This window comes from Nannobrachium achirus (genome assembly GCF_963921795.1).
Source record: "Nannobrachium achirus genome assembly, chromosome: 1".
In the NCBI taxonomy this organism is placed as follows: Eukaryota; Metazoa; Chordata; class Actinopteri; order Myctophiformes; family Myctophidae; genus Nannobrachium; species Nannobrachium achirus.
Window position 1 is genome coordinate 69591889 of NC_137810.1, and position 14086 is coordinate 69605974.

The following is a 14086-nucleotide window of genomic DNA, read 5'->3' on the forward strand; positions in this document are numbered from 1 at the left end:
AAATGTAAATTAGAGCATGATTCTTTTTTTTTTTTTTTTTTGCAAGTAGAAATTAACTCTGGCCTTACAGGGTTAAAGAGTTTCACTAAATTATCGCCGTTAACGCGATACTTTTGACTTTTGACTCTTGACAGCTACCTCTTTAAACAGGCTCTTAAAGGGACAGCTACCTCTTTAAACAGGCTCTTAAAGGGACAGACACAGCTATAAACAGGCTCTTAAAGGGACAGGCACCTCTTTGACGTGGGCATCGTCGAAGTACATCCACCGTCGGATCTTGGTCTGGAAGAAGAAGGTGGAGTAGTGCTGCCCGTAGTAACACACCATGCCCACTAGGTAGAGCTCTGACTGGCGGGCCTTGTCCTCTGTCACCCTGTAGAACAGCTGCACACACACACACACACACACACACACACACACACACACACACACACACACACACACACACACACACACACACACACACACACACACACACACACACACACACACACACACACACACACACACACACACACACACACACACACTCTCAATGTTATTACGCTGTCTAAATGGACACAAACGTGCAGTGTAGAGAATATCGTCCACATTTCCTGTAAAACGTGTCACGTTGGATTAACACATTGTTGGCCTCATAGCATAATTGCCTAACTCATTTATGTCAGGTTTTTCAGGAGAAAAAAATAAATAAAACACTTTCTGCCTAGGTCACCTATAGATGACTTGTCTAAGACAGAAAGTATTTATCTTTTTCATGAGTCATGTTTATCTGCCTAACTCTGCTCTCCTAACATTGCCCAATAGCCCAATCACAGGCTACTGTGACTACTACTACTGTAGGCTCCGGGGTAGCGTGTTGGTCACTTGCCAACAAGCTCTGGCTGACTGGTTAACGTATGCGCCCTGTTAAGTAGCGGCCCGGGTTCGCCTCCCGATTGTTGCCTCGCGGTCAAGCTACATTGGTGGCAGTGGTCCCTACGGTCGCCGGGCAGTGCCGTGAAAGACTGGACGGAGTCGTGGTAGGAGGAGGTGTCGATCCTCCATCCCTGGTTGCGTTTGAACCCCCCAGCTTAGATCCTGGCCGGCACGCGTGGTCGCGCTTCTAGGTAGAGGGGACGACTGTAGGCTCCGGGGTGCTGCGTTGGTCACTTGCCAGCGAGCTCAGCTCTTTGGCTGACTGGTTAACGTACGTGCCCTGTTAAGTAGCGGCCCGGGTTCGCCTCCCGGTTATTGCCTCGCGGTCACGCTACACTACTACCAGGAATCCTACACCAAGCATATAACAGCTGATACAACACCCACAACGACTCGCTGCCTCCATGCATTGTGGGCTTGTAGATCTGCTATTTTTGGCAAACGTTCCGGCCCAGAATTTAGCGTGATAATATTGTAAATCGCTATTATTGCGACCGTCAGGTCGCAAGTTACTATGAAAAGCTCCACCGGCTGTCTGTCCATCACGTCACACTTTTGAAAAGCTCCACCGGCTGTCTGTCCGTCACGTCACACTTTTGCCCCTACTCTTATCTCCGGCACCATTGGCCTTGTTAATGACACACTTTGCGCACACAATCCTTGGATGGAAAATCACAACCTCCAGCCCTGATTTCTCACATGGACCTCTTCTAGCGCCGCCATCAGGCCGATTTTTGCAAAACACATTTTAGGACACTGCTCCAACAGATTTTGGCCTAAAATCACGCAAAGCGGTACACAGTATCTCTAAAGTCATGTCAACATGGATCTGTCCCGTTTCCCATATTCTCTCCTGATTGGCTACGATTGCCTTCTAAAGTTTGTGTATGCGACGTGGCGGTCGCTTATCTCCTCATTAGGGAGATAAGCGTTGCGAGGCGTTGTGAGCATGTAGATCTGCTATTTTCACAATATTTATCTGTGGAACAGAGTCACATTAAATGTAATACTTTCAATTCCAAGTGCTTGTCAGGGTTCTTATGACTTCCTATCTAGCCAAGCTTTATAGACCATGAAGAAATATATATACAGTATTTTTAAAGACAAAACAATAAAAAAGAAATAATAATAATAAGCAAATATTCGATTTCGGTGAACAACGTCGAATAGTGACTTTGATATTCGAATATTCGTTGAATGCGCTAGTGTGCGTGTGCTTGCGCGTGCGTACATCTCCCAGCCTCAGGCAGGTCCCCAGGCTGTGGATGACGTCCTCGGCCAGGTCGGAGTGCTCCGAGTCCCACACCAGGCCGATGGTGATGATCTCTGGGCTGTTGAGCAGCACGCGACCCATGGAGAGCTGCTGCTGACCACACTGGCTCTGGAGGAGTGACAAACACACAGGCAGAGAGACAGAGACAGGTCAACACATAAGACTAGGGATGGGACCATATGAACATTTCACGTCACGATTATTATTGTGAGAAATAAAAAAATAAAAAACAATTTACGATATTATCACGATAATCAAAAAACATCGTCAAAATCCATAATCTTGGTGCAGAATGGTCACCCAAAAAATAGCCGGTCTACAAGCTCACAACGTGTCGCAACGCGACACGTTGTGAGCTTGTAGATCTGCTATTTTTTCGGGCAAAGAGATTTGGTAGAGAGTAAAAAAAAACAAGTATGTTATTTCCAGGTCCGTTTGACCAATTATAGAGGGTTTAAATGGTAATGCAGCTCAGGAAAATATCCCAGTGCATGATGGAGGAAAATGTCACAATAAATGTAAATCTCCACGATATGATTAGGCCCATTACAAGTTAGAGCAGTGCTTCTCAACCTTTTTTCAGCATGGGCACACCAACATACTACGGGGGTGTAAATATCGCCACTGTCGGGGAGAAACCTCGTATCTCCAAGTTTCAAATGTGTAAGTTTCTTCGCAAAGTAAAGCACTGCTTCGTCATACAAGGCTGTCGCACAACAGTAGTGAAAACAACAGATCTACAAGCACACAACGCCTTGCACCGTGAGGTGTTCAGTGGTTATATGGATAGGATTTAGAATTGTGCATTTTCTGTCCGAAAGACCTATGTAGGAAAACTTCGCTTGGCATATACTCTCTCACTGTCTCAAACACACACGCGCACACACACACACACACACACACACACACACACACACACACACACACACACACACACACACACACACACACACACACACACACACACACACACACACACACACAGTGCACAGGGTGTACGTACAGGGCAGTTCCTCAGGTCTCCCATGGTGCTGGCGTTGCGTAGCAACTCTCCAAACATGTCGGGCGTGGCCTTCTCCCTCATCTCCACCATCTTCACCGCCTGGTTGCTGCACAACGCAACACAACACAACACAACACAACACAACACAACACAATACAACACAACACAACACAACACAACCAGTGTTAATTTAGACAAGTGTTAATAAAGACTAAAAGACTACAAGATTTTGATATTTTGTCGATAAGACTAGACTAGACTAAAACAATTTCAGAAGACTAAGACTATTATTTGTGTTATTCAAAAGACTAAGACTAAATCTAATGCTGCATTCACACTGAGAGAAGCCAAGCTAATGGTTTGCTTGGTAATTCAATGTATGCTCTATGCAAACCAGCTTTAAAAATGTCCAAGCTTTTTTTCCAGCTTGGAAATGTTAAAAGCTGGTTTGCCTAGAGAATACATTGAATTACCAAGGGTTAGGGTTAGGGTTAGGGTCAGATTTTCCAGCTCCTTAACCATCTTTAAATCTAAATTAAAGACACACTTTTTTCTTAAACCTGTAGCAGTCCATTTTATTAACTACTGATGTTGTGTGTTGTTTAATTTTACTTTTTTTTGCATTTATATGATATGTTTCACTGTTTGATGTATTTTTTATCATGTTTCCTCTTCCTCTTCTAATTCATTTATTTTCCCATGGAAACGATAGAAGGACAAAAAAAAGTGTTTTCCAAACGGTCAATCAGACTTTACTGGCAGGGGCTGGAATATTTACTATTAGTCCAGGCAATCTAGCGTTTTACGACAAAGTAATTGTAACATAATTTTTTTCTTCACAGACCTTTTCTATAAGGTCTCCAGAACAACATACTAAAAGTCCTAAGAAATCCTAGTTGCGGAAATATGTTTAATTGGCACCAATCCAAGAAATCCACCCAGGAGGAAAATACCCAGAAAAATATTTTATTTCTGGGTATTTAAGGAGGATCTGAGGGGTCTAACTAGGGGTTTGTCATGATGCTGAATCCATTGCAGGCATTTGTTTTGCACAAAAAACATTCCGTGGGCTAGAAATGGCCTCAGAAAACAATACACGTATGGGTGAGTATTCATGTTAGTCGGAGGCCTTAGGGTTTTTTTTCTCGTGCTAATCAGTCTAAAAGTGCAAAATTTTGCACAGATGTAGCTCAGGGCATGCTCTAATGATTTAGCTAGGGCGCCCGAGTCGGCGACCTTCGGGGTCACCACAGCACCCACAAAACTCTGACTCATCACTTTTCATCACTAAAGTCGATGGGAGCCCAACTTGATTTGGCCGCTGTGGCGACCCCGAATGTCGCAGACTCGGGCGCCCTAGCTAAATCATTAGAGCATGCCCTGAGCTACATCTGTGCAAAATGTTGCACTTTTAGACTGATTAGCACGAGTAAAAAAAACCCTAAGGCCTCCGACTAACATGAATTCTCACCCATACGTGTATTGTTTTCTGAGGCCATTTCTAGCCCACGGAAGGTTTTTTGTGCAAACAAAAATGCCTGCAATGGATTCGGCATCATGACAAACCCCTAGTTAGACCCATCAGATCCTCCTTAAATACCCAGAAAAAATATATATATTTTTCTGGGTATTTTCCTCCTATGTGGATTTCTTGGATTGGTGCCAATTAAACATACTAGAAGCTCGGCCGCCCTTCGGGCGGCCGAGCGTCTAGGTATGCTCGAGCGCCTGGCATGCTCGGGAATGATGTAAATAGGGAATGAATGCCCCACCTTTAATGCAAAGACCATTATACTAACCTGTTGTCATAGGACCCGTTTTGACCATCTGTGTGCATTTATGCCCATATATGGACATCTCTGCCTCTCCCTTTATGCTTATTATCCTAAAGGAGTTCGCTATAAACAATGTCAGTAATGCCCATGTCATTATCCACAATGAAACCTTTTACAACCTTTGGAGAAGGCTGTGTAGAGTTGGCCATGAGCAAACACAGGTTGAGGCAAGTAGATGCCAACTCGTTCATTCTCTTGGCCCTGACCCTTATTGATGGTAACAGAGAAAGCTAAACGGATAGGAAACTGTCGTCTAATGAAGGTGAAGGGAAGCTCACCTCTGTCATAGTGAGGTATTCTTGGTAGGAAGATTGTTTCACTCCTCTTTGTGCCTACTACAATCTCACACTCAATGACTCTGTTCATCATTTGCATTACCACCTTTCTGGTTCCATTCTTGAGAGTGCGGCCAGGTCCTGCTTGCAGGTTTCTAAGCAGCATGAGGTCTATCGTCCAGGTCCAAATATGGGGCTTGTAAGGTCAAACTTAATGAGATGTGTCGGGTATCTCCATATATGGATTTTTTGTTGACTCATATAGCGTACGTGATGTCAGAGCCTTTTATGAAGTGATGTCACAATGAGTCAGCGCTTGCTCCGGAGCAGCCCGATGTCAGACATCATCTCTGCATACAGAGATTCCGAACCTTTCTCGCCGGATAAAAAGAAAACGTTTATCGGGTCGGGTCGAGGCCTAGCTAAGAACGCAGGCAAAGGTCTGAGCTATCTGCGTGCGAAATTTGGAGTCTGTAGCACCAACCATGTGTTTTCAGGGCTCTTTCATGCGATTCGGGCCAATTCGGATTCAGCGTCCATTGGCTTCAATTAGTAGTCAGGACTCTGCATATGGAGATTCCAAATGGTTCCGGAAAACCGCATATCGGGTCGGGTTGAGGCCTAGCTAAGAACGTAGGCAAAGATCTGAGCTATCTGTGTGCGAAATTTGGAGTCTGTAGAACCAATCACGTGCTGTCAGGGCTCTTTCGTGCGATTGGCCCAATTCGGCCTCGGCTTCAATTAGTAGTCAGGATTAAGTTTAGCGTGAGAGGGAACTGCCCGGGCTTATCCACATTATTCACCTGGTTCTCTTAAAGGCACAGCCCGCTAATTCCCCTGAACCCAACCGCTTTGAAGAGCACCCTGAACTTTGCTCACCTCGAAGTGAGAGGAAGAAAGACTTTAGTTTATGCCCATTCAGAGAGATTTTTTGTTGACTCATCTAGCGTATGTGATGTCAGAGCCTTTTATGAAGTGATGTCACAATGAGTCAGCGCTTGCTCCGGAACAGCCCGATGTCAGTCATCTCCGCATACGGAGATTCCAAACCTTTCGTGCCGGATCCGAAAAACTGTGTATCGGGTCGGGTCGAGGCCTAGCTAAGAACGTAGGCAAAGGTCTGAGCCGTCTGTGTGCGAAATTTGGAGTCTGTAGCACCAACCATGTGCTGTCAGGGCTCATCCATGCGATTCGGGCCAATTAGGATTCGGCGTCCATTGGCTTCAATTAGTAGTCAGGACTCCGCATATGGAGATTCCAAACCTTTCGCGTTGGTTCCGGAAAACCACATATCGGGTCGGGTCGAGGCCTAGCTAAGAATGTAGGCAAAGGTCTGAGCTGTCTGTGTGCGAAATTTGGAGTCTGTAGCACCAACCATGTGCTGTCAGGGCTCATCCATGGGATTGGCCCAATTCGGCATCGGCTTCAATTAGTAGTCACGATTTCCGCAACTAGGATTTCTTAGGACTTTTAGTATGTTGTTCTGGAGACCTTATAGAAAAGGTCTGTGAAGAAAAAAATTATGTTACAATTACTTTGTGTTTTGGTTCCAAAATGAGCTAGTTTGCCTGGACTATATGGCAGTGAATGTCATGGCACTGTAGGTCTCTTGAAAGCCTTTAAAAAAATCAAACCTCGGTTCGAAGTGAAGCGGTGAATTTTCATTCTATGTGTTCTAGAGCTATGAAATCTGTGTTCTAGATCTATACATTCTGTGTTCTAGATCTATACTTTCTATGTGCTTTAATTCTCTATTTTTATGAATTCTGAATGAATGAATGATTTTGTCTGGAGGGCCAAATTGTCATGTGAAGCTTGACCAATCCTCAATTCTGCATGCACGGGACATGTACGGGACAGACAAAGTCACTCCTTGAGAATCTACGGGAATCCTCAAAAAAGCATGTACGGGACAGACAAAGCCACTCCTTGGAAGCGGCTTTCACCGCTTCAAAAGGTTATCCAAGCCGACGAACTGTCAATTGACCCTTTCTGGCTTCTGGTTGGTCTCTGATTGACCAACACGCAGGCCCTTTCTGCTTTGTTCCGCCCTGGTTCCGCCTTACGGTTGTTCATGTTGAATTTGCTTAAACATATATTCTAAAAAAAACAATAAAAAAAAAATGCTGCACCTGATGTTCTTTTTGACTGGAACAAGGTTAGACTACACTCTCTTGCAGAGGTGCCAACTTGCGGAGGTGCCAACTTGCGCCTTGCCACTTCGGCACTCTGCCGAGGTGCCAACTTGCCATAGAGGACTCTGCCGAGGTGCCAACTTGAGGTGCCAACTTGCCATAGAGGACTATGCCGAGGTGCCAACTTGCCACAGATGACTCTGCCGAGGTGCCAACTTGAGGTGCCAACTTGCCACAGATGACTCTGCCGAGGTGCCAACTTGAGGTGCCAACTTGCCATAGAGGACTATGCCGAGGTGCCAACTTGCCACAGATGACTCTGCCGAGGTGCCAACTTCCCGCAGAGGACGTGACATGAAAACTGAAAACAGTACGTGCGCCTTGCTTCACTGGCTGGTGCAAGTAATGAGAATTGAATACACTGAATATCAATACGGAGCAACTGAAAACCACGTTATTTCAATGGTAGTGGATGGACAGGAAGGATTTTCTGTCCGACAAAGACACAGCAACCAATGGGTCCAAAGAGGGGCGGTACCATGGGCAGGACTTGACAAAGGGTAAATTAATTGGTTGCTCTGAAAAAAGCATGCATCCCAGAGGGGGCGGACCACAGACACAGATTGGATGTGATTGTTTGATTGAAGGAACACGCCAAAAAAAGCCCTTGCTGCCTTGTTTCCGTTGGGGTCCTTGGTATTCAACATGAAGCCTGAGATATACATGAGGCCATTCCCTTATTGTTTCCCGTCTTAAGTTTTGTTCTTATCTGTTGCTGCTGGTAGTCATGGCTGCCAGTTCCCACCTGATGTTGTGTGTGAGTTCTGACTGCTCCAGGTCATGCTGAATAACTGCTAGCTTGCATAACGTCTTGAGACTAGGACTTAAGTCTAAGATGTACAGTTCGTCGTAAAGTTGTACAGTTTGTAGTGCATCGTATGCTCCAAAGAAGACGACACGATCTCCCACAATGCAACAGCACATGTGGACTAAGGTTGGGCTCAAAGGGATTTTCCCCCCTTTGGGCTCAACCTTCTTCCACAAGAAGGTTTCTGGGTGTAATTTCCACATATCATTGAGGGCCAGGTCATAATATGTAGAGCCGCCAAACATGTACAGCTCTCCATTGTAGGTAAAGGCTGAATGATATCTGTGTCTTTCTGGAAGCTGTGCAGAAGGTGTTCTCAGCCAGCAGTTGGTCTCTGTGTCAAACACTCTGAGGATGTTGTAGTATTCGTTTCCTCCCCCAAATACAAACATCTTTGTCCCTATGATGATGGCAAAGTGGTGAAATGTAGCAGGAGGTGGAGTGCCTCTGGTGTTAATTAAAGACCAGACCATTGTGCTGGTGTCCAACTTGTACATGTCATTATGTTGTCCAGTCACATCGTTGTATCCTCCATGAATATACATGACCTTCCCCAAGACAGAGGCTGATTGGCCGTACCTCTCCTCTGGAACAGTTCCAGAAACCTTGGGCTTGAACCATCTGTAGGTGTCGACGTCAAAAGCATAAAGTATGTTACAGTCCTCCCTTGTGTCATATTTATAACCCCCCCAGATGTAGATGGTATCTTCTATCTGCACAGCTGTGTGGTAGCCAAGATTGGATGGAACTTCAAGGTGACATTCTCCTGTCACTGGGGTCAACTTCCTCCAGCGTAAAGACACAGTGTTGAAGACGTGAACATCAATCTGATCATCCCTGTCGTTCCTGTACCCTCCAATTAAGTAGACTTTGTCTCCCACGGCAACAGCAGCTTGACCCACTTCGCTAGGTCCTCCGTTCAGATGCACCGTCCAGCAGAACATCACAACTGCTCTTCCAAGGTTTGCAATAGAAGTTGTGTCAGGTAACAGAATGATGTTCTATTGTGTGCTCTACCACTTATACTGGTTCAGTGGCACAAATGCCTTGCAAAGTTTGATTGACCAATCCACAAAGCTGATGGGTCGGGCTGTCCATGCATGTCGATGTCCCCAATATATCAACCAATCTATCAATCTATCAATCTATCTATCTATAAATTAGGGAAATCTATGTCTGCGTGCCATGGTCCCATAGTGAATCAGAGAGGGGAAAAGGGTCATAATATCGAGGCATATATGTGACTAGGTCTGGTACTTTGTTCCTTATGTCTGCATTGGTCATTTTTCTTTTGTGTACAGATTATCCAAGTACAGAATCTAAGCTTTCATATGATGTATCATTTGTTGGAATTGGAGCATATTTGAAGAAGTTATGGACATTTTAAACTTGTTGCACCATAAACCCCAAAGTGCTTAAAAAGCCATTTGAATGCCAGGAACATTTTTGACACCTCTAGGTCGCCAGAAGTGGGAGGGACAATAGGTACTTACCTACACCCCTAAATCACTCCCCCCAAGTCAAACCACACCCACAGTGGTAGCTGTCAACTTCAAATTTACTTTTATTTACTACAATTATTTAAAACTACTATTTAGTAGTAGACCTGTGGTAATATATTGTGCTATAGTGCTTGCAGCCATGTCAGAAATAGTGGCCAGTGGTCTTTTCTACCTCCTCCCCTCCTTATATGCTCATCCTGTCATTTTCTTCTTTTTGTAGTTTTTATTTTTCACTAAAATAGTGTATTACAAAATTACCTACATTTTATAATTAAGTAAAAGTATCAATACTGCAATGTAGAATCACTCTGTTACAAGTCCAGAATTAAAAATGTACTTGAGTAAAAGTACAAAAGTATTGGTATCCAAATGTACTTAAAGTACCAAAAGTAAAAGTACAAAATGTTTGAAAATAGCAGATCTACAAGCTCACAACGCGTCGCACCGCAATGCGTTGTGAGCTTGTAGATCTGCTATTTTCAAACATTTTGTACTTTTACTTTTGGTACTTTAAAGTTGTACTATGTAACTTTTTTTATAAAACAAATCTTAAAATTCTCCTAACTATTAAATCACAAAAGTTTTAGAAGATCCGCGCCGTGAATTTCAGCCTGTAAAGCCTTCTCTGTATGTAAACTGAGATCCTTGCCGTGGACCGGATCTCGCGCCAAAATTGCGTCATCACACTACCGGCCAATCACAGCGAGGGTTATACAACTGCCGGCCAATCACAGCGCATCTTGAAGTGGGGTCGCTATGGCAGCCATATTTGTTGTCGCCCGTTTGTACCATCCCTTCTCTAGGTAATTTCGCCTACCAGGCAGGGTGAAGGAGTCCGTATCTCTGGAATTACTGAACGCACAGGAACAAGGGACCCCTTAAAAGATAGATCTCAGCGAGGTGGAGGCAGACGCGGGGGTCTGAAGGTACGAAAAACGTCCGAAAGACGCGGACGCGACCGCGGTTTGCTATAGGGCTAATGACCACTAGTTGGGCATCTTACACAGTATGGCTTTAAGTACATTTGGATACCAAAGTGGTTTATGTATGTTTTAAACTTCAGTTATGCTTTGTCGATTTTGATTCTAATAGTCCAAAACATACATTAACCACAAAGGCACAAAGTTCTATGGGGCACCAGTTTTCGTCAGTCCATGTTGCTCTAAGGGAATGCACGTGCGCAACAACGTAACTCGTGACCTATCGAAATTGGTCGCCGGCTAAGCCACTGCTAACTGCGTGAAGCCAACGCTACAGCGTATCTCGCAGCTCGGCCACTCGTCTGTAGTAAAACATAAAGCCCCCCGTTCTCGAACGCTTCTTGCCTTTTGTGAACATTATCCAAAAAAGTAAAGGTCCTATGCCGGTCTCTCATCTGTTTACTTCATAAGCGTGGAAGAAAATCGAAGCAGCTTGTTGAAATAAAGTTTATATCGCTCATTTTGTCAGCCGGTCCTTTGTTTTTAGACACACTACCTACCCTGGTCACGTGGTATAGACACAACGAATACTAGTGGGGAAAATAATGCACCGGCTGACAAAATGAGAGATATAAACTCTTTATTTCAACACGCTGATTGGATTTTCTTCCACGCTTGAAAGGTAAACAGTTGAGAGAAGTGTATAGGACCTTTACTTTTTGGACAGAATGTTCACAAAGGGTAAGAAGCGTTCGTGAGCGGCGGGGTTTTATTTTTTTACCACAGACGAGAGGCTGAGATGTGAGATACGCTGTCCATTACGAGAATATCTGTGTTTTTTCCCGCAGGACAGAGAAGGCAGCTTTTCTTTTTCTTCTTCTTTTGGTTGTAGGCTACTGTGTTAAGCAGAAGCCTACTATCATTTGTAATGTAAACGCTGAGTAAGTGAGTTCAGAGTCTCTCAGCAGTTTATTTATTTAATGCTTAAAGCCACCGAAACAATTAATAAACCGTGAGGAGGAGGAGACGCTTGACGCTATGTCACCAATGCCCTTACGAGGCAGGAACGGCTGCGCACTCTTTCGGCTATACATAAAAAAAATACATCCTTCCAGAATACTGTCTTCAGCAAACCATTAACATTAGCGAGATGAAGTTAGTTACAGCGTAGACTGTTTACAACCAGATAGCACGCTGTATGGGTGTGCTGAAATACGAGACAATGCATTCCTTAGACCAATCGCGCTCCCGTGAAATCGCTATGCAAATCTAAAGAGCTCCATTCTCCGCCTCCTAAAACAGCAGTAAAACTCTCCCAAAGCAAGGCAACTCTGCTACACTAATGTTGCCATTTAGCGACATTAACAAAGATATCTTATGGAATGAAAACCCTCTAATGAATTCAAACTGTGTTTATATAAAAAAAACGAAAAACAAAGACAAAACGAAATCACTCTTGTTTTCGCGTTTTCTGACTTTCAAAATTGCCGACATTTGGACGTTTCTACCAGCCTCGGACAAGAGTCATGAGAGGGGCTGTCTATGCCCGTAGCCAATCAGAAGGCCATAAACGGGCATATTTCCAGATTGGTGAATTGGTTGAGCTTCACATGACATTTCGGCCATCCAGACTATATACCCTAACCCTAAATCTATGTGTGAAACAAAATAAGTTTCACACGTGACATTTTAATTGTGACTGTAGTAGGTCGCAGTTTGGTATGTGAATGGTCACAGCTTGGCCATATCTCTGTCACGCCTGACACTGTGGTTCCCCTGACACATCACTGTGACATCACAGGTGATATCACAGTGATGTCAGATACTCAGAACAGGGATCTCCATATATGGACATAAAAAAACAGGTGACATCACAGTGATGCCAGGGATCTCCATATATGGGCATAAAAGGGATTCTGTGATGTCAGATACTCAGAGCAGGCATTCCATATATGGGCATATAAGGGATTCATGGCCAAAACAGATGGCCCGATGTCACCAAGGTCGCTTTTCGGCCTTCTGCGTCTTACTGGTAACATCTCCAAAAAAGCAAATGAAGGACCAGCAGGCTCGGTGACGTCACCATCAATAAGTGTGATCGTCATTGTCGGGTGAAAACCTTGTATGTCCAAAACCGTTTGTTTTGCATTTATCATTTTAAAAATGATTCACTACTTTTGTGCGACGGCCTTGTATGGTGAAGCAGGGCTTTACTTTACGAAAAACCATACAAATTTGAAACTTGGAGATACGAGGTTTCCACCCGACAATGACGATATGCCAGATGGGCACAGATGGGCATATGTCCGATGGGATCCAATGGGAAAACCCTTGATGAAACACATGGTAACGTCATCCAATGGGTAAACCCATGAAAAAAAACACAGAGTGATGTAATCAATCGGGTGATGACCTCATCATCACATAAACACCAATGAGGGACCAGTATTCTAGGTGACGTCACTATCAATAAGTGCGACCTGATAGAAAACGTAGAGCGTGATGTCATAGTATTGAGGCATACAGTATATAAGGGCCATGAGAGTGGCCGTCTATGCCCGTAGCATAGCATATCTTCGTTGTCGGGTGAAAACCTTGCATCTCCAAGTTTCAAATGTGTACGTTCTTTCGCAAAGTAACGCTCTGCTTCATCACACAAGGCCGTCGCACAAAATTAGTGAAAACAGCAGATCTACAAGCTGTGTGCTTGTAGATCGGCTGTTTTCACTAGTTTAGATCATTTTTCAAATGATAATTGCAAAACCAACATTTTCCACCCGACAACGACGATATGCCAGATAGACACAACGGGCATATGTCCAATAAGCTTGAGGATTGGTGGCTTCACATGACACTTTGACCAAACTATAAGCGGGCCAATTTCCATGATTGGCCAGGTTACTATAAAAAGGGCGAAGCGGGCACAAACCTCTAGTCTATCTAACTATAAATTAGGGAAAAAAATCTACGTCCGCGTGTCTGCGCTGACATCATCCAATGGGAAAACCCTTGGAAAAAAAAAGTATGGTGACGTCATCCAATAGGGAAATCTACGTCCGGGTGTCTGATGGATTTGCGGATTGGTCAAACCTCGCCGGATGTTTGTGCCGCCAAACACATATTCCATCTGCAACCTTTGAAAAAAAAGAGAGTGACGTCATCCAATGGGAAAACTGGTAGCCAATCAGAGAGGGGTAAAGGGTGAGTTCCTAACATTGAGGCATATATAAAAAATCACACCCAATGTGAAGTGAGCGGTGGTTGTGCTTGCATAACGTCTTCAGACTAGGATATAAGTCTAGGATTTACAGGCTACAGACACACACACACACACACACACACACACACACACACACA

The 14086-nt window shown here is 44.2% G+C and overlaps 1 protein-coding gene across 1 annotated transcript in view; it reads right to left on the reverse strand.

Moving 5' to 3' along the window:
* LOC308289600 (ubiquitin carboxyl-terminal hydrolase 54-like) overlaps window positions 1–14086 on the reverse strand; it is a gene marked incomplete at both ends in the record, with an annotated part of 78536 nt that overhangs the window by 42083 nt on the left and 22367 nt on the right. Inside the window, 3 exons of the mRNA XM_080731334.1 lie at window positions 235–384; window positions 2150–2299; window positions 3195–3300. Coding sequence (XP_080587460.1) covers window positions 235–384; window positions 2150–2299; window positions 3195–3300 — 406 coding nt within the window. The remainder of the gene's footprint in view (window positions 1–234; window positions 385–2149; window positions 2300–3194; window positions 3301–14086) is intronic.